At 46.2% G+C, this 21,555-nt stretch overlaps 1 protein-coding gene across 1 annotated transcript in view; it reads left to right on the forward strand.

The window, feature by feature from the left end:
• ADAMTS17 (ADAM metallopeptidase with thrombospondin type 1 motif 17) overlaps positions 1 to 21,555 on the forward strand; it is a 353,771-nt gene that overhangs the window by 254,528 nt on the left and 77,688 nt on the right. Inside the window, exons 17-18 of the mRNA XM_027571265.1 lie at positions 8,655 to 8,735; positions 18,853 to 19,010. Of these exons, the coding sequence (XP_027427066.1) occupies positions 8,655 to 8,735; positions 18,853 to 19,010 (239 nt within the window). The remainder of the gene's footprint in view (positions 1 to 8,654; positions 8,736 to 18,852; positions 19,011 to 21,555) is intronic.

Consider the following 21,555-nt stretch of genomic DNA (forward strand, 5'->3'; position numbering starts at 1 on the left):
AGGGACCACAGGCAGGCTGTTGGGGTGAGCCAGTGTTCCCATTCCCCGTGGCAATGGGAAGGGTCTGGAAGGAATCACACTGGAGGACCACACCCCAGTTGGTTAAAGTCATCCTGCCTGGGAATCAGGATCAGAGCACACGAAGTGAGATAACTGCCCTCAGCCCTCAGACAGAACTGTGTTCACATCTGTGGAGTCTCCCTAGGTCAAGTAGAACAGGAATTTGTAAAATTTCTGGAGCTGGATCTATAGTAACAACACCCAGGCATTTGCTGTCAAGACTGACAGATGCTGCCAAATTTTCCATCCAAGACGGCTGCTTGAAAAACAAGCGCTTCCTCTCTTCCCAAGCTCACCTTAAAATGAATGAAAAGGAACTTATTAAGGGGCGCCTGGGTGGCTCAGTCGGTTGAGTGTCCGACTCTTGATCTCTCGGCTCAGATCTCCAGTTGTGAGTTCAAGCCCCACGTTGGGCCCTACTGAGCATGGAGCCTACTTTAAAAAAGAAAAAAAAAAAAGGAAAGAAAAGGAACCTATTAAGAGGTTTAAGGGGAACAAGGACATCTCACATGTACATGAATACGAATAAATAGACTTGGATTTGCTGCAATAAACAAGACACAATAACCGCGACCCCCCCTGCCCCGCCAAATCTCAGTGGCTTAACACAAAAGTTTATTTCTTGCTCATGCTGCATGTCCAATATGGGTGATAGGAGGGTCTGCATATTTGAGCCACTCATGGACCTGGGCTGACAGATTTTATTGTTCAGATGCTGCCATGATCACCTTGGCAGGAAAAATAGAACACAGCAAATCAGGTCCTGATGCTCTTAAAGCTCCTACGTGCATATCACTTTCACTCACATTTTAAGAATCAGATTAGGTCACATGGTCACACAGTTTAAGAGGGCAGGGAAATGCATCCCTATCATTTCTGGAGAGGGACCTGGAGATAGTTGGTGGCCAGCACCATGACACAGCACATGGAGCAAACATTTCGCTGTTCCGGTTGTCAGCACCCAACAACGGCTCCCTGACCCCAGCTGAAAGCGAGTCCTGATGGTCAGCAAACCCCACCCAGATTCACAGAGACAGCTTCCCCCCCCCCCCCCCCGCCCCGGCATCCTTCTTGAAAGAGTCTGCAACACAAATGGGCGAGACCCAGGGAACCTGAAAAGATGACCCACAGGAAAAACAAGATCACTCAAGTAATAGAAGCACAAAATCTCTACCAACTGTTCTTAAAAAGATCTGAGATGCGACTGTATCCATAAAACTAGTACAGAATGAGAAGAAGCCATCAGAAAACAAAAAGATCTCAAAAGTATGACCTTCAAAATAAAACATGTGGTAAAGGGCACCATAAATAAAGAAACGACAAATGACAGAAAAAAATGTTTGCAATAAGTCTAGTAAGTAAAGGGTTTGAGTTCAAAACACATTAAATATATGTTAATAGGTACTAAGATATCCTTTTAAAATTCCTGCTGATCAATTAAATAAAAACAAAAAGCCAGTAGAAAAATGGGCAGTGCTTCTCAACAAGGCAGTTAACTGAAAAGGAACTGCAAATGGCCAATCAGTATGTAATAAGATGCCAAGCCGCACTGATAGAGAAATGCAAATTAAATCTCCCAAATAATATTTTTTTCACCTAGTGGGTTAGCAAATGTTAAGAAGATTGCTAATTTCAAGTATTTAGAATGAACAGACAACTTCATATAGGGTTGGTTGATTTCTATATTAGTCAAGCTGTTATGGAGGGCAATTGAGCTATCCTTGTAACATTTCAGCTCATGTATATTTGACCCAGCAATTCTCACAGCTGATTGGGTAGGACATGGTATATATGCACAATGAGACATGTGCAAAGCTGTTCATTGCAGTTATTATTTCTTTTTTAAAAAACATCTTAATTGAAATAAAGTCCACATACCATAAAATTCACCCCTTTAAAATGTGCAATTCAGTGGGCACTTAGTACATGTACATAGTTGTGCAACCATCACCACAGTCATCCTAAAAAGAAATCCCACACTCATCCGCAGTCATTCCCCATCTCCCTCCTACCTACCTCAGCGCTCAGCATCCACTCTCTAGGTCCGTTTCTCTGTTCTGAACATTTCATATAAATGGCACGTGCAATATGTGGTCCTTTGTGACTGGCTTCTTTAGCATAATATTTTCAAGGTCCCTCCATGTTGTGGCATGTATCAGTGGCTTCATTCCTTTTATTGCTGAATAATATTCCATTGTATGCTTATACCACATTTAAAAAAATACATTCATCATTTGATGGGTCTTTGAGTTGTTTCCACTTTTTTTCTTACACCTATTATGAATAATGCTGATGTGAACATTTGTATGTAAGTTTTTGCGTGGACATGTGTTTGCATTCTTCTTGGCTATATACCTGGGAATGGAATTGGTCGGTCATATGGTCATTCTGTTTAATTTTAGGGGGAACTGCCAAACTCTTCTCCAAAGTGCCTGTACCGTTTTACATTCTTGCTAATAATGAATGAGGGTTCCATTTGCTCCACATTCTCTACAGGACTTCTTCTTGTCTATTGTTTGGTTATAGGCATCGTAGTGGGTGTGAAGTAGTTTCTGATGGTGGTTTTGATTTGCATTTCCCTAATGACTAATGATTTTGAGCATCTTTCCATGTGCCTACTGGCCATTCATATATCTTCTTTGGAGAAATGTCTATTAAAATCCTTTGCCTATTTTTAAATTGGATTATTTGTCACTTTATTATTGAATTATAAGCTTTCTTTCTATATCCTAGATAGTTTCTTTATCAAAATGCTTTTCACTTTCTTGATGGTGTCCTTGGAAGCACAGAGTTTTAAATTTCGATGTAACCTACTTTTTTTTTCTCTTGTTGCTTGTGCTTTTGTTGTCATATCTAAGAAACCTAATCCAAGGTTGTAAAAATTTTACTCCTATGTTTTCTTCAAGAATTTCATAGTTTTAGCTCTTAGATTTAGGTCTATGACCCATTTTAGGATAGGTTTTTTGGTATGGTTTGAGATAGGAGTCCACCTTCATTCCTTTGTATGTGGATATCCAATTATCCCAATGCTGTTGAAAAGACCATTCTTTCCCCATTTAATATTCTTGGCGCCTTTGCTTTTAAGAAGTCAATAAAGGATTAATTTATAGATTCACAATTATATTCCACTAATAAACATGTCTGTGTTGGGGTGGGTGGGTGGGTGGCTCAGTCAGTTGAATATCCAACTCTTGATTTCAGCTTAGGTCATGATCTCGGGGTCATGAGATTGAGCCCTGCCTCGGGCTCCACACTTATCATGAAGTCTGCTTGTCCCTCTCCCTCTGCTCCTGCCCTCTCTCTCTTTCTCTTTCACTCAAATAAATACATAAATAAAATCTTTAAAAAGAGGTCTGTCTTTATGCCAGGGCCACATTGTCCTCATTATTATAGCTGGCTAGAAAACTTTAAAATGAGTGTCAGTTTTCCAACTTTGTTCCTTTTAAATATTGTTTTGTTTATTCTGGGTCCCTTGCATTTCCATATGAATTTCAGGATCAGCTTGTCATTTTTTTGGCAAAAAACAAAAATGAAAAGCTGGAGTTTTAAGATAGACCATGTCAAAGCTGTAAGTCAGTTTGTGAAATATTCCCACTTTAACATTAAAACTTTTCATCCATGAACATGGAATGTCTTTCCATTTATTTAGATCTTCTTTAATATCTTTCAACAGCATTTTGTAGTTTTTGGCATAGAAATCTTGCACATCTTTTGTGAAGGTTATTTGTAAGTATTCTTTTTGATGCTATTTAATTCAAATTGTTTTCTTAATTTCATTTTGAACTATTCAACCCTAATGCCTAGAAAAGCAGTTGAGTTTTGTATATTTATCTCATGTCTTACAACCTTGCTGAACCTATTTTAATATTTTAGTGTATTCCTTAGAATTTTTCTATATATAAGATCTTGACATCTGCAAATAGAGATGTTTTTACTTCTTCCTTTCTAGTTTAGATGCCTTTTAAAAATCTTTCTTGCCTGATCAATGTGGAGAGAACTGCCAGTACAATGCTAAATAGAAGTACCAAGAGTGGACATCCTTGTCTTCTTCCTGATTTGGGGGGGGGGAAAGCATTAAAGTATTTCACCATTAGGTCTGATGTTAGCTGTGGGTGTCTTATAAGTGCTGTTTATCAGGTTGAGGAAGTTCCCTTGTATTCTTATTTTCTTGAGTGTTCTTATCATGAAAGGGTGTTAAATTCTATCAAATACTTTCTTTGATTACTATTATGAATACTTTCTCTGAATCTATTATGAATACTTTCATGATTTTGTGGGTTTGTTTTTTATATAGATTACACTGATTTGTTTTTACATGTTAAACTAACCTTCAATTCCTGGGATGAATCTTATTTGATCATGGTATATAATCCTTTTTATATGTTGCTGGGGTTTTTTTTAAAAGATTTTTTATTTATTTGACAGAGGGAGACACAGCGAGAGAGGGAACACAAGCAGGGGGAGTGGGAGAGGGAGAAGGCGGCTTCCCGCCGAGCAGGAGCCCGATGCGGGGCTCGATCCCAGGACCCCGGGATCATGACCGAGCCGAAGGCAGATGCTTAACGATTGAGCCACCCAGGTGCCCTTATATGTTGCTGGATTAGGTTGCTACTATTTTGTTAGTTTTGAGTGCATATTCATATGCAAGATGGCATTGTTTCTAACAGTAACAAATTTGAAACAACCTAAATGTATATCAGTAGGTGAGTAATTTTGTAAAATACAATTTATTTAAATGAAAAATTAAGTAGAGCTACACACGCATGGATAGATCTCAAAGATATATCGTGTTAAAAAAAGTATAATATAGTACAATATTCAGTCATAATGTTACTCCTAATGCTTATGTAAAATATAAATATAAATATCTTTAATTTTCATGGATATATGTGTATAATGGTAAAACATCTGAATGAAAATACACCAGACTGATAGTGGCAGTTCCCATAGGGAGGGGAGTGGGATTAAGAAGATTTGAGAGTTACCTATATTATAAAATTCTTATGAGCAAATATATATGCATATTTGTATAAATTTAAAATATATAATTTTTTACAAAAATAAATATCAATTCACTGATACACATAAACCTCTGTCCTAACAATTAAAAGTCCTGCTAGCCTATGACACTGTGCTATTCTTCCCTATTGCACAAGCCTACTGCAAGCAGCTGGTATAATTAGAACTCATGTCACTTAAAAACTAGTAATTTAGAAAGATCAGAACAGGATCCATCACTGCAATAGGAAAGGGATAAAAGATGAGAATACAAGTGAATGGAAAAAAAAACCCAGCAAAATGTTGCCAAAGAGAAGATGAAAATTGTGACCAAATGTTACTGCCATAAATTCCAGAAACTGATTAAACAATAGCCTCAATAAAACAAGAACTCATAGCTAAGACATGAGACCTCAATGAAGATACAGTGAAGCAACAGAGAGAGATGAAACATGACTTGGCAGAGCTAAGGAAAGATGTCAAAGAAGAACATGGATCCATCACAGAAACCAAGTCCACATGGAAGCAAAGGAAAGTAACATTGCTGAGAACACAAGAAGAAGCATGGAGGACAGGACTGAGAAAAATGAGCAGAGCAAAATGGAAATGAACAAAGAATCAAAAGGGTAAGAGATCAAATGAACACAATGGCAGAAAAAGAAAATCAAGCATAATTTGGTGTCCCCGAAAAAGAAAACCAAATTTGATCAGAAAAATATATAAGTATAATAATAATATAGCCTCATGTCCCAGGAAAAAATTCTACTAAACTATGACTAGCCTAATAGTTATCACATTTTTTCTTGTAAGCATTCAATCCAAATTTTAGGTAACCTAATAAAAACATCAGATTGGCCTCAGTCTTCTCCTCACTAACATTCAATGGAACAACTCATAGCAGTGGGCTCAGAGAAAGAAAGTGTGAGCCAAGAATTTTATAGCTGTCAAACTGACATTCCAGTATAAGAACATCAAACAATTATTTTTTTACTATATTACATTTCAGAAAATATAACTATCTCACAAACCCATCTCAAAGAGCACAAACTTGAAGCAAGTAAGAATTTGTTGAAGAAACTGGCAGAGGGACACATAATGAATTAATTTTTTAATTTTTAGGACTAAGACTAAAACCGACTGCAGGACTTATCTTAGCAAAAGATAAATGTTATAAACAAATACAATGTAGGATTCAGACAATAAAAGTTGAAAGTAAGATGTAAGAAAGTAAAGCACAGTGTAATTATGCTGATTTCCTATCTTTTAATATCCAGGGATTAAAATATTTCACTTATCAGCTGACAAACTATATCATAAAAATGCAAATACAATTAAAGGTTTACAGAAAAGCATCAGAATAAAACAGAAATAACAGTTAACTAAAATGTAAGGAAAAGGTGAAGGAAAGACAAAGAAAAGCTAAGATACTGACCCACCCGCCATGTTAACCAGGACCAGTGTGATTACAGTTCAAATGCCCTGAGGTCTTTGGGTTATTTGGAAAAAACAAAAAACAAAAAACAATATGTTCTCAGTAGATGCAAAACACTTCATTAACTTCAATATCACTTTGTAACAAAAGCTCTTAACTAGGATAAAAGGGAACTTCCTTAACTTGATCTTTGATACCCATCACCTTACAACAGCAGACTTCATTTTCAGTGGGAAAACTTTGGAGGCATTCCTGGGAACATCATGAATAAGGCAAGGGTGCCACAATCTCTCATTGCATCCAACAAGGTTTTGTAAGTTCCAGCCAGAATGGTGAAGGAGAAGAAATCAAAGCCATAACGATTAGAAAGGAAGAAATAAAACCGTCATATGAGATGTTTCAATTAGTTTTATAGGAACCCAGCCAAAATATACAAATTATTATAAATAATAAGAGTGTTAGAAAGGTATCTAAGTACAGGATATATCTTATTAGAGACACATCCTTTCTACTATAACCTTTTGTAACTTGAATTTTGTACCTTGGGCACATACTGCCTGGCAAAACTCTAATTATTTTAAAGTTGTCCCTGCTCTTTTAAAACTCCATACAATAACCTATTCATGTAAAATGGTGTATGTATTTTTATATGCATTAATAGTTGCTGAAAAGGCTAGTCTCCAAAATTTTGTTTTTTTAGGGATAATTTCTGTAGTGCAACGTGGTACAAATTCATCTTGGTTTTTATCCCCTTCTGTGGTTTGAATTATCATGTACTATTTTTATAATTAAAATAAGGCTAGTTTTACTGTGAGAAAATGAGGAAATAAACCAACCTCACACAAATAGGTATTTCCATAATCTCTACATAGTTGGGCTCAGAAAGCTCTCCTTTTTAATGCTCCCCTGCTGACTCTGAGGATCACATTTAGGAACCACGGGGGAAGGATTCATAATCTAATTTGGGATCATCATCTAAATTGCTGAAGCAAACACATGTAACCCTTGTCTAAAACCCAAATGGAAATCAAAACAAAATGATTACCAGCCTGCCTTTCAAAATCTCACCATAGTGCTGGGCTCATTTATTGACCCAGTTAACCAGGCAGCAGCCAGTGGCTGACCTCCTGTCTGGCAGCCTCAGTCATACCCTCCCTGAATCTTCATTATCCCCCCCCAACTGTCTGGGCACATGTGGGGTCAGAGGATGGGCAGAGGAAGACCTCTGAGGACCTCCCGTATTAGTTGGAAATACTCAAGGAGATAGACAAAGCGTGCACTGGGAGAGTTGCAGAAATGCCCAGAGATCAGTGGAAGCAGGCAATGGCGCACTGTGTGTTAAGGAGTGGTTTTGCCAGTGGGCACGGAGCTTAGCTTCTGCCATCATTCCATGGATTTGGGGACAGCTCAGAGTACAGCGAAGCCCAAAGGAACCTCCCGCAGATGGAGTGGCCAGGGGCACGCTGCCCTTGTGCGCCAGGGAGGGGCTGTCCCCACAGGATTCCAGGCTGTCTCAGTCTGCGAGGGCTTCTGTCACCAAGTACCACAACCTGAGTGGCATAAACAATGGACCGTTCGTGTCCCACGGCTCTGGAAGCTACAAGTCCAAGATGAAGGTGTGGGCAGGGTTGCTTCCTTCGGAATGCTGGAAGGAAGAATCTGCTTCATGCCTGTCCCCTAGCCTCTGGTGGCTTCGCTTGTAGATACATCACCCTGATCTCTGCTTTCTGCTTCCATGGAGTTCTGTGTGTGTGTCTGCATCTGAATTCCCCCTTTTTATAAGATACGGTGCTCACCCTACTCCAGTGGGATCTCATTGTAGCGAATCACATCCGCAAAGGCCCAATTTCCAAATCAGGTCACATTGTGAGGTAGGGGGGATTAGGACTTCAACATAAGAATGGGGGTGGGTGGGGGAGACAATTCAACTCTCAACACACAGGAGTAGTGCTTTCTGGAATTTGGGCAGCCGGGAGGTTCTGGCCGTAGAAGAACGCTCCTTGTTAGTTGACTTGATTTTTTAGAGCCGGGCCAGCAGCAGGCTCTGAAATCACCATGGCGGTGGCTGGGGGAGGGGTGGAGGGGTGATTTTGGTAGGGGGTTCTGCATGGGCCTCTGATGGGGGTGGAGGCGTACTTCACCTTTCTGTTCTCTGCCACCACAGGTTATATCGAAGCTGCTGTCATTCCGGCGGGAGCTCGGAGGATTCGCGTGGTGGAGGATAAACCTGCCCACAGTTTTCTGGGTAAAACAAAAAGAATCTGACTCATGATTTATGTTCTGAGATTTGGATGATCAGGCTGATTATGTGGTCCAGCATCATTCTCCCAGGCTGTGGGTTTTACACTCGTATCCGAGGTATAACGATAGAAGTAGTCACAGTGCACCATATGACCCTGTCCTATTTGGGCTGAAGTGCAGCCACCCCCCAAGGTGGATGGGGAAAGGGGGGATCAGTAGGAAGGAAGCGGGGAATCGGAGTAGCAAAAGTCCCCCATAGCAACTCCGGGAGAACCCAGAACAGCTTTAGCCCGCACAGCATGAGCACATTGCCCAGCTGTTGATGGCTCTGTGGATGATTTCTTAGCTGGAAAAAATGAGTATTAGTCCTAGATCTAATGGAAGCACAAAAGAACACTGGTTTTCACTAAGTGCTGTGTACCCCAAATTCCTAGTGGCCAACTCTATTGACTTCAGGCACAAACAGGTCTTTCTATGGAAGGATGGAGTTCCATTCCAGATTGGTCTTCATTGCCTTCAACAGAACCATACTTTAAGCCCTAAGAATTATTCAACCGAACCCCTTCTTAGACACTGGAGTCCCTCTGAGTGTATCCTAAGCTTAATGGCCAGTCTCTCCATTGGCCCTTGCAAAGGTCTGCCTGGTACTTGAGCACCAGGGTAGAGTGGTGTGGATTGAGCCCTAAGTGTTCTGTATGCTGCTATGGGGATGAGCAGGGTGCCCAGCGGTTGCCTCTACTCATAGTTCACTGGGTTGGGACATGCTTTGACCCGTGTCCTCCCACCAGCCCTCTTCCTATGTTCCTATCTTGGATTAGATTTCAAATTGGAGGTGGCTGATCTCCTACCCAGGTACCCTACCCAGGTACCCTTCTTCTGGGCTTCCTCCTATTAGAATCTCCTCAGTCTGTGTGGCAAGGTTCTGTTTGAGATTGACAAGAATATATAGGACATGATCTCTCTCTCTCTCTCTCTCTCTCTCTCTCTCTCTTTCTTTCTCTCTCTCTCTCTGGCTTCAAACTTAAGAATTAAGCAGTTTGGGCTGAAATGAAGTTACAAAATGCTTTCATTTCACCTTTTATCACTGATTTTCTAAAAAATTACATCTTTGTCCACATTCCTGCCTTCATAGATATGGAAGGATCTAAGTCTTTCTTTGAAATGGTCCCTATTTGAGAAACTCAAAGTCTGGGGCACCTCGGTGGCTCAGTCGGTTAAGCGTCTGCCTTCAGCTCAGGTCCTGATCTTTGGGTCCTGGGATCAAACCCCGGGTCAGGATCCCTGCTCACCAGAGGGTCTGCTTCTCCCTCTCCCTCGGTCTCTCCCCCTGCTTGTGCTTGCTCTCTCTCTCCCAAATAAATAAATAAAATCTTTGAAAAAAAAGAAAGAAACTCGAAGTCTGATTAGACAGACGTAAAACACACCTGTAGTAGGCAAGTTTACAATGAAGACCACCATCCTCTAAGAACCGTGTGCAGACACCGAGCTAGTCCTCACACACGCGCCTTAGGTAGAGGCAGGAGTGGGACCAGGAGTTCTTGTTCCTGAGTGCCCACCCCAGGGCTCACCAGTAAGCAGGCCCCTGGGGTCCCTACGGCGTCCCAGGCAGCTCTGTCCCCTCCTCTGCAGCTTTCCCTTCTGCCGTCCACCCCGCCTCCTTGAGGCCACTGCGTCTCCTGCTACCAGGGTAGGACCTTCCCATCCCTTAGGTTGACACCCACGTGGCTCTCATCAGCCTCCGTGGCTTTGCTACCCACCCCTCCCCCCCCCAGCATGGATGCTGTCCCAGTCCAGCTTGGCACCCTTGTCTACAGTTGCCCCAGCTATCACTGCAGATAGAATGATGCTTATACGTGCTTTCTAAAGTAGCCTTGTGGTACGTGTGCTCTTGGCAGCTTCTGCAGAGAGGTGGCCTTTTTTACTAAATTCCCAAAGAGCCCACCCCCTCTCTGCCCACCTGAGGAAACTGGATCAACCTCACCAGCATTTGCTTTGGAAGCCCAGTCGCCTAGTGTCGCCCCCAAAAGTTACCCGTTCCAACTGGGTACATCAGCCCTCACCTACCTGGGAGAGACATTTCTGCTCCCTGGGGGGGCACCGGGCCTGGGTGGGTGGCAGACGTTGCCTTTGACATGATCTCGGTATCCCAGGAGCTGGCACCGTTCCAAGGTCAACTGCTTGGTTCTTCCATCAGAGCACCAGTGGGTGCCCCAGCAAGTGAGTCCCTTGGCTTCCGGTCCGGGCTTCCCAGACTTCCCAGCACCATTCCTGCCCTTGACCCAGCCCCAGGTGTCCCTTGAAAGTACGAACGTTATCTGTACTTTCCTGCGGCAAGATAAGGGCAGAAGGATGTCAGAATCCTTCTAATTCCTATAGTAAAAATGAACTTCTCCCTGGAACCCGTGTTAGGGCCACGTAACTAGTGAGTGCTGCCCATGGGGGGTTGGCTCTCCCGTTGGTTCCTCTCGGCTCCGGTGGTCTGCGGGCCACGCGTGCAGATGACACGAACATCGACCTTTGTGGCTCCCAGGCATTGAGCCCTGCCTTGCTTTGCAGACCTGACTCCTCACCATCCCCCAAAGCACTGCAAAGTATTGCTTTGCCTATTTCGCTGAGGGCGAGACGGAGGCTCCAGAGGTTCATTCAGGAGCTTGTCCAGACTTCTTGTATCATTGGGGTCTGCGGCCATTCACGAGCCTCCCAGAATTGCCCTGATAGCAGAGGGGGGTGTCTTTTTGCCGGAGAACATGTGTTGCACTTGCCCATTGCTTTTACTTCTTTGTGTGGACTTCAAGGAGGCAAACCTCCATCCCAAGGAGATTGGTTAGGTGTCTCAGGACAACTTTCCCCCCGAAGCGCTGGACCTCCAAGGGAGCTTGGAGCCAGCTTTTGTCTTCTTATCTTAGTCCTGCGTTTTAGTCCCAGGAGCCCAGGACCTGGTGGGTGAACGAGGGCAAATCCGAAGGTGGTCCACGCTCATGATGTTTCTAAAGTTAGTTCAAACAAGCCTTGTTTCCACTCGGGGCTGTGGGTGCTTTGGAAGTCAACCCAGTGTAACCTTGAATTACTCTCTCACACTTGCTGGGAGCCCTTCCTAAAGAATTTCTCCCCACCTACCTTCAGCCCACGCTGCCTGGCTCTCGGCTCCAAACCACCTGGCCCAGGGAATGCCGCTGCAGTTTGCATCCGCAGCTCAGAACAGAGCTGGCAGCACTCCGAGTGGAAATAAAAAGAAATGACGGGATGCCAGGATTAGAAGTAGGTGGACTGTGGGTCAAGTCTTGCAGTGGAATCCAAGAGGGAGAAAGACAAAAAGAAGCCCAGCTTCTGCACAGCACCACGCAAGAGGAGAGCCTGCGGATGGGGTCAGACCTCTTCAGTCTGCCTCCAGCCAGCCGTAGGGAGGAGCTGTGCCCTCCCAGCAGGAATGTTCTCCCCTAGCCCCCCGCTCCCCAGAATGGCTCACGATCTTTTCCCACAGTGCCTGGACGTCCAGGGACGATGTGTAGTTGTCCACAGGGAGAAAGAGGGGCCTGGGAGGGAAATGGACATTGGCCACGTGACCTCACGTTCTGGGTCATTCCCTGATGGAATGGTTTTGTTCTGCCACAGAAGCAAGAGAGAGCTCGTGCCCATCTTCATCCCTGCACAAGTCTCTCTAGCTGCTGAGAGGCTCCTAAAGGCTTCTAAGCCAAATGCACAAAAGCGAGCACTGTTCTATTTTGGATGGTGGCTTAAAACATCCAGCCTCTGACCCAGACAGAACCAGCAAGCAAAAATTTCCTCCCCAGCAAATCAAAACTTCAGACAGCACAGATCAAATCAAGTCACTCAGCATTTCCCTTTGTTGGTCACTTTATTATTTGCCGGCCAAATCAAAGCATATGTAATCCTTTCAGTAGCCCCTGTTGAATTTCTGGGCCTAAAAATCCTAATTTCAAATGCAAACCAACCTCAACCTGCTTACAGACACAGGGGCTTGCCTAGACCCTCCATGCCACAGGATTGAGAGGGACAGGAATTTGTAGGGCCCGAAACTTACTTAACTCTGGGGCCTTCTTTCAGAAAAAGAATGCAGCATTATGTACAAGGCCTTGGAAAGGACTCTGGCAAGGGGCTGCCCCACCGGCTCTCGCAAACCCTGCTGAGGGAAGCTCGCCCTGGGGGGAGGCTGATGCAGGTGAGCCAGGGGGTGATCTGTGTTCTCACCATCTGGAGCTGACCTGGCCCCACAACATGGGCTTCTCACTGGACTCTACACCGAACCTATGTATTTGCTACTAATAATGATCTTGATGTTCCAAGAGATTCTCTGAGGCCGCCGTCCCGCCCTTCTGAAGGAATCTCAGGTGCTGAATTCCCATCTTAACAGGAGGTCCCAGTGCCACCACTGGACCCCAGCACCTTGCAGGTTTCTGACTCTTGCCGACTAGATTCCTCACCCAAAGTCAGTAGGTTTGAAGTGATCGCCATGCTTCTTGGAATTGCTGAGCCCCTACGTTTAACTCTGTGTTTTTCCTCCCGCCGCAAAATGTGTCAAGGATTGGCATCAAGATCAAACTGTCCTGAGGAAGGGGTGCCAAGTGGCCATTCTAAAGCCACGTTTCCGCCACCTGGCTGGCTCAGTTGGTAGGGCATGCAACTCTGGATCTCAGGGTTGTGAGTTCAAGCCCCAGGTTGGGTGTAGAGATTACTTTAAAGCCACCTTTGCAGTGCCTGGAAGCTTGCAGCTGCCGTGGAGGTGAGTTTATTCTTTCTAGGGCCGTGAGAGCCCCGCCCACACCCCCAAAGCTGTGATAGTGTGAGACTTCCCTGAGTCAGCAGCTCCAGACCGGGCCCTCGAAAGCAAAGCCAGGCGCTTTCCAAACTCCTGGGGGCGCCCCAGCAGCAGTGTATGGCCTGGAGGAGCTCTGCATTCACTGGGGTCACACAGATGGCAGGAAATCTACCCTGCTGGGGGCATTTACACCTTGGGTAGCAATAAGCACTGTAAATCTAGGTTCTCCCTAGCGAGCTGGTTACCAATGCTGCCGTCTGACGTGTTCTTCCCCCATTCGGCCACTGACCTTGTTCTGGCCTAACTGGCCAGCCACTGCCTGCCACTCTCACATCCCCTCCCCCTCTCCTTTGACCAATACCCGCTCCTCCAAGCCACCCCAGACCCACCCTGCAGACCACCTCCTGCAGTGTCTCCTCCACCTGCCCCCTCAGCACTTCCCCCTACCGACAGGCGCGACCCTGCTCTGGTGATCAGAGGCTGGCATGCCCCAAGCCCCAGGTGGCTCCCCATCTGGCCCCTGGATCAGCCACAGCGGGTGCCTCTGCCGGCAGAAGCAGGGCTCCCCAGGCTGGCCCCCACACCTCTATGTGCTGTTTCTGCAGATGGTTTTATAATCGCCTCCAGGTGCGCCCTCCTGGACTTTTTCCAGTCCTTCCCAGTCTTGACCACCCCCCCCCCCGCCCCCAGATGTTTGACTTTTGGCATGGAGGCACGGTAGCTTTCCCTGTATAATTCACTAAGTCACTTTACAGCACCTTACACAAAGGGCTGAGGAAATGCACAAACAGGCTCAGTAAGAGCGAGCCACCTCATCCTGGGCATTAGTGCCGGACGGGAGCAGAGGCCCAGGAGACACTTTGAGGCCTCGATAGAGTAGGCCAGGTCTTCTAAATCTCAGGGTACAAAGCTTACACTGCTAAGGATCCTAGGGTGGTTTCTAGGAGTCCATACTAATAATCTTCTTTCCCAAGCTGCCCTGCCTCTATCATGGTTAGTATTTAAAAAAACAAAAACAGACAAACAAAAACCCAACCTTCAAAAGACACATGTGAAAGCCAAACGCAGTTCTCAGTTGCTGAGCAATCAGCTTCAGGCACTGCTGGATCCAGGGGCTTAAAATGATATCATGGGAAACTGTCCCTCTTGACCCTGGCACCACTGTCCTCTCTCAGTTGACTTTAATCTGGGGGCCTCTTCCCATGCACTGGTAATCCAGATTTACTTCGAGTCTCTGGGCAATCCTGTGGAAAGAAAGCTGCTGCTTTCCAAGGAGAACGGAAGTCTTGGAGCTGACTCTCACTGTCCAGAGTTGGGTGGTGAGCCCACACCTGGAACTGAGATGAATTTGGGGTCAGTTAGAGGAAGAACATACCCCCAAAGGAAACTCTGGGCTGTCGTTACTTGAAGAAAGAGAAATAGATGCCAGGCAGCCAACACACTATTCACAACAGCCATAACATGAGAACAAGCTCAGGGCCCCAACTCTTAAACCCAAGGCCCCAGCCCAGGGCACTGAGTGGGAGAGTCAGCTGGTGCATGCGGGTGACCAGTGACAAGGAGAGCAGCCACCCCAGAGTGTGGGAAGTGGGTTCTAGGGGGTGGGCCAAGCATGGTGGTGGTCAGCATACAGCTCTAACGAAACTCTTTCTTCCCATCTCTAACTCCAAGTTCCGGGTCGGGGAGGGGGTCTCAACATGCTCGAGGGCTCCCACCCCGATAACAAGAACAGTGAAACGTCTCTCCCCTTCTCAGCCACTCTTCACCTCGCCTCCTTTTCCCAGCCAGACTTCTGGGGGGAAAAACTGCTTCACCTCCCACTTGCTTCTCCACACAGAACAGTGGCCTTAGGAAGAGCAATCATGGCCGCCCCGGTGAGGACCCACAGTCCATGCCTGTCAGGCACGCCCAGGCCACCTCTTCTCCCTGCTCTTCTTGCAGTCTCACCTCAAGGGCGCCTCTCCTTTTCTTCCAGAAAGTCTTCCCCATCTGCCCCCGTCCCACACATACATATGTGGGCCCCGAACTCACCTCTGCCACAGAGCCTACGAAACTGTACTGTGTTTATCTGTTTTCTCACCTGTCTCCCTTCCAAATGTTGAGCTCCCTGAGGGCAGGAGCTGTGTCCTCATCATCCAGCTAGGAGGCCCTGACCTGTGGGGCGGGGGGGGGGAGGGAAAGGGGGCACCTATCAGCCGCTCCCTGCGCTTCCCAGTCTGACTTGTCCTTTCTGAAACCATTCGGTTTTTTTGTTTTGTTTGTTTGTTTTTAAGGTTCAAGTTTTTTTTTGTTTTGTTTTGTTTTTTTAATTTATTTATTTGTCAGAGAGAGGGAGGGCACAAGCAAGGGGAGCAGCGGAAGGAGAGGGAGAAGCAAGCTTCCTGCCGAGCAAGGAACCTGATGAGGGACTCGATCCCAGGACCCTGAGATCATGACCTGAGCCGAAGGCAGATGCTTCACAACTAAGCCACCCAGGTGTCCCTCTGAAACCATTCCTTGAGGACTCTGGCCCCTCACTGTGTCTGTCTGCCCCATCCCACCAGCCTGCACTGATTTCTGAAACCAAACTTACGTGTGCAAGAAACAATTTTCCAAACCTACAGAGAAGTAGAAAGAACAATCTGCGAGTTGCGTTATTTTTATAAGGGTATATAGAACATGAGACCCAGCAGCAGTTCGGGCCTGGAATATGTTCTCTTGGAAAACAAGTAGGACACTTGTGCATTTTTGCATTTGTCATAAGACTCTAGATGGAGGCTATAACCTAAAGACTATGGGAATTTAAATTGCCAGAGTGGTAAGAGTGCTGAGCTTGGTGCGTTTAGGTTCAGGTTGTCCACTCTTCACAGCTGTGTGACATTAGGCAGGTAACTTAACCTCTCTGTGCCCCCATTTCCTCATCTGTGAAAAGGGGAAAATAATGCTTTACCTTGGAGAGTTTTTGGGAAGAGTAAATGGGTAAAAGTACGTATAGGGGCTAAATCCAAGAACGTGCCCCTTGAAATGTGGCTGGCAGGTTTTGGCTGAGGAAGGGACAAAGGAGCAGAGATTTTGAGTATCCTTACATTCTCACTTCCTTCTCGTAGCCAGGAAATTTCAGTAGCAGGTAGAATTTCTTGAAGGGAAATGTTCAATTCCAGGAGGTAGAGCCTTCTCTTTTCTAAGCCTTCCCTGGAGTCCTGTAACCCTCAACCACTCACCCTGCACAACCACCCTGGATATGAAATCCTGACTAGAAGTCGCTCTGCTGGAAAAGAACCCTTCCTGCTTCTTTCCTAGTTTCTCTTGGCAGTTCCTAGAAGCAAGGAGTCGTGAGCATGCATCTCCTCCATGTGCCCCAGGATGGCCTGGCAGGGTGGGAGCAAGCACTGGGACCAGAATAGCCTAGAGACATCCCAGCTGCTGGTGGCCTGACCAGGTCGAACCAGGTCCTGACCCAGCCTTGGGGCTCATGGATTCAGGGCTAACAGAAACCCCTTTTTGGTTTCAACTCTCATTATCTAAAATCAGTACTAAATGCGGGTGTTTTATTTCTGGCCTTGGGAAGCAGAGAGGAAGGAATGGGGCGGAACCCGCTTTCACTGACTGTGGACCGAGTAGGGTCCCAAAGCGACTGTGAGCACTGGGGGCAATGGGGCATGGGAGGGCTCCAGCTGCCCTTGCAGAGAGGGAGGCATTGTCCCCAGGGTATCCTGGGAGTTTCATTGGTGGAGTGACAGAAGACTTGTTGTCAACCTACTATCATCTGCGACCTTCTCCCAAATGCCAGAGTACCTCTTAGGTCTTGTCTTTCCTAAATAACAAAACGAAACGAAAAAAAAAAAAAAAACAAACACAGAATTTCACTGCAGAAAGCTCTCGTTGTGAGAATGACATGACTCCACACCCAGGCAAGGGGACACAAGAAAGTCACTGTCAGCACTCAGATAATCAATACATGGCTTGTAGGGAAAACCAGATTTTTGCTCTGGCCAATCAACAAAGTGTTGATTTTATTTCTTCCAACACATTCTGTACCGAGTGGAGGTGTGACCCCGCAGAGCGTGAACCCAAGGACCACTGAACCCTACCCTTGTGGCATTGTCCGAGCCCTACTGTCCCATCCATGGTCGGCTCCGGTTCCCAGACTCTACCATTTAATAGAATAGCAACTGTTTCTTGAAGGAGCCCCCACTTTACTAACATGGGACTCTCAAGTCCTTAAGAGAAGCTGGATTAGGCTATAACTGTAAAAAGCCCCAGGTAGGTAGCAGTCAAATGAATTGATGAGTTTTGCTAAAGCAGCAAACCCCTCTTTTTTCTTTTTTTTTATTATGTTAATCACCGTACATTACATCGTTAGTTTTTGATGGAGTGTTCCATGATTCATTGTTTGCGTATAACACCCAGTGCTCCACGCAGAACGTGCCCTCTTTAATACCCATCACCAGGCTAACCCATCCCCCCACCCCCCTCCCCTCTAGAACCCTCAGTTTGTTTCTCAGAGTCCATCGTCTCTCATGGTTCGTCTCCCCCTCCGATTCCCCCCCTTCATTCTCCCCTTCCTGCTATCTTCTTCTTTTTTTTTAACATATAATGTATTATTTGTTTCAGAAGTACAGATCCGTGATTCATCAGTCTTGCACAATTCACAGTGCTCACCATAGCACATACCCTCACCAGTGTCTATCACCCAGCCACCCCATCCCTCCCACCCACCACCACTCCAGCAACCCTCAGTTTGTTTCCTGAGATTAAGAATTCCTCTTATCGGTGAGGTCATATGATACATGTCTTTCTCTGATTGACTTATTTTGCTCAGCATAATACCCTCCAGTTCCATCCATGTTGTTGCAAATGGCAAGATTTCATTCTTTTGGATGACTGCATAATATTCCATTGTGTGTGTGTGTGTGTGTGTGTGTGTGTGTGTGTGTGTGTGTGTGTGTGTACACAACATCTTCTTCATTCATCTGTCGATGGACATCTTGGCTCTTTCCAGAGTTTGGCTGTTGTGGACAACCAAACCCCTCTTTGTCGTGTTGGACACATTAAAATAGAATTCATCCATCAGGCAGAAGACCCTCTATCCTGGAAGTTTAGTAAAATGTGATTGGGCTGTGCTTGTCTCCACCCCTGGCATTCTATCTCAGAGGGTCCTATGGGTCTTGAGCTCTTTGCCCCCTGTGAGCCAGACTTCTGTTCTCAGCATCCAGAAAGCTCACCTTCTATCACTGTAGGCCTCCCTCCTTTCCCCTATAGAGGTGGAGAGGGAGATCTCCGAACCATCCCTCAGGACACCCAGATGCCTCTGAAAAGGCAGACTGATGCCCCCTGATTCCATGATGTTCCCTTTTCTTTCTAGCTCTGAAAGATACCAATAAGAGATCCATCAACAGCGACTGGAAGATAGAGCTCCCCGGGGAGTACCAGATTGCAGGCACGACCGTGCGCTATGTTAGAAGGGGCCTGTGGGAGAAGATTTCTGCCAAGGGACCAACCAAGATACCACTGCATCTGATGGTAACTTGCCATGCTCTTGCCTTTGTCCCGAGCCTGAGGCTCCAAGGGATCTTGCCAGTTCCCTTCATCCCGGGGGTCCTGGGGAGAGGAGCTCGCCTGGTTCCTGGGTGGGTTTCCTGGCCACCTGCTTCTCAAGTCTCCCTCTCTCTTGGTCTTTTCTTATCTCATCCCTTTCGCCACATGCCTGAGAATTTTCCCCTCCCCAGACTTGGCCCTGGCTCTTCACTGGCAGAGCTCCCATCTTTCTCAAAAGGAACTGCCTCCAGGAAGGAAATACTGGGCCCTGGGACAGCCAGGGAGACTTGGCCCCATGGAGCAGACAGCCCTGCTCAGAGTCTCTGTTTTTATATCAAATGGCACAGGTCTGCCCCATAGTTGGTGTATCCACACTGGAAACTACCTTTTGGAAATGAACTGTTGACTCCGAGTTTCCAAACCAGCATCACTCAGATTTTCCAGACTCGGCTCTGCATCAGGCATTCGGGAACCAGAAGAGGGAGAACCGGGTTCTACAGGAAGGTTGACTCCCGGTGTAGTCTCACGGATCCCAGGCAGTCAGGCTGGGTTGGGGCTACCTTGTCTTGCCCATTGTCTCAAGGTGGGGGGAACCCCATGCAAACCACTTGAACATCGGTGAGGCGTCCTTTTAAGAGTACTAAAGATCTCCAGAGAAAGGAATCCCACCGTTTTCTTCTTAAGGTCCAGGAGTTCCCATGGCTCACTTCTGATTGCTCGGAATTATTGATTCCATGTCTCGTTCCAAAGCACAGGTTCCATGGCCGTTTGTGCGTCTGTAACCAAAGCACATTTTGTCCTCTGTGCTTCCAGAGTCTCCGCTTGGAAATTTTGTTTTTCTCCATTAATTTGTGGTCTCTGGCAACCTGCGGCCGTTCAAGGTTAGGTGACACCCAGAAGAGTCGCCGGCCACCTCTCAGGGAATCTCCTGAGGAGACCGGCTCTGCCGGGACAGGCTCACCCATGACGGCCCTGCCCCCGCCACACAAGGAGAGAGCAAAAGGAGCTGGTTTCTGTGCCTAGCTTCAGCCATCCAGAAACTTGTGGCTGCCACACTCAGCCTACTAAACCCACGGCCAGCGTAGCCCCACACATTTGATTTCTGGGATCCAAGGACCTGTCACTAAGCCACTGCCCTGTGACGAGATTATGTCCAGTCTGAGGCATTAGAACAAATCCTCCTGTCCTGATTTAAAAGGGGTTACAAGAGGAAGCATAAGACAAGATTAAAAAAAAAAAAAAAAAAAGATCAAACCATGCAGCCGTGTCACCTGTTAGCGCGTGAATTGGCTTTCTCTAGCAAACCCTAGGATGGGTGTATTTCCCTCTCTTGCCCAAAGCTTTCATTAACTGTGAAGGAATCGTCAGTGCATTAAAGCAAATGCACAGCCCAGATTCATTCAGACCATGCCTGATACGCTAAACTCAGCCGAAGTCCCAGCCCTCTTTAATCTTAATCACTTTTCTCTCTCGAAATATGATGAGTTCAAGTTTTTAAACCTAGAATTGAGAGGTGCCCCTCTGCCTCTACATGGGCGTCCATTATCCCCAAACTGGGGTGCGTACGTTGCTTGCAGGGTCAGGAGCACCCACAGAGCCCCGGAGACCTGCATTTGAAACCAATTACACACTCACACACGCAAATTATACGTGGCTGCAAAATTGCATGAATTGGTTTCATATGGATTCTTGATGCACCAGTCTTATTCCCATACTGAGATAATAAAGATCTTTTAAAGAGGGTTTTGTTTTTTTTTTAAACTGGAGGCATTTTTCCAAATGCATTACTGCAAGTCTGTTTCTTGGAGAAGTGGATGTTTATGCGGTTCAGCCTGCTCTTAGCACCTCACCTCCACCCTGCAACTCAAGCCCTTGGAGGGCTGAGAGATTCTCGTGGGCAGCATGGGGGCCAGGTCAGGGCAGGTGGAACACACTCTTCCAGGCCTGGAAGTGAACTTGATCACAGCCTTGACCCAGGAGTGCCCACTGGTTCCAAGTGTAGCCTAAAGACCCATCACCTCCAGCCAGGCTCCCCACAGAGGGCTTGTTTTGCACAATTACACGTGGAAAAATAATACCGGTAGAGTGTCTCTGTCCTTATAGGGCTTGTACATGGATTGCCAAACAAAGGGCAGACCCATCCATCTGCTCACTCACCAGGATTTCAGACCCAAGCGTCCCCAAGCTGCAGGATGGCTCCCCACCCTCTCACTCTAGATTTAAGCCTTGAGCCACGTCCCCGCCACCCTGTGGGCATCACCATCTTAGCTCCTGTGGCGGCAAGAAGGCTCAGGCACCCCTGGACTCCTCAGCAGAAGTCCCCAAGATTCCTGTGTGGTGGGGCTGTGTTTACCCATGAGCCTGCCTTCCATGTAGCAAGGGCTGGTGCTTGGGGACTGAAGAGTGATGTTCATTTTCCAAGGAGTAGAGTAAACCTACCCGTTCATTTGTCTTTTTAGGTCAAAGCCGCATATTTGTGTCTTTCTTGCCTGCAAGGGCAGCTTTGTGGCTGAGTATGTGGGATGGGTTC

Source organism: Zalophus californianus, chromosome 6, assembly GCF_009762305.2.
Source record: "Zalophus californianus isolate mZalCal1 chromosome 6, mZalCal1.pri.v2, whole genome shotgun sequence".
Lineage (NCBI taxonomy): Eukaryota > Metazoa > Chordata > Mammalia > Carnivora > Otariidae > Zalophus > Zalophus californianus.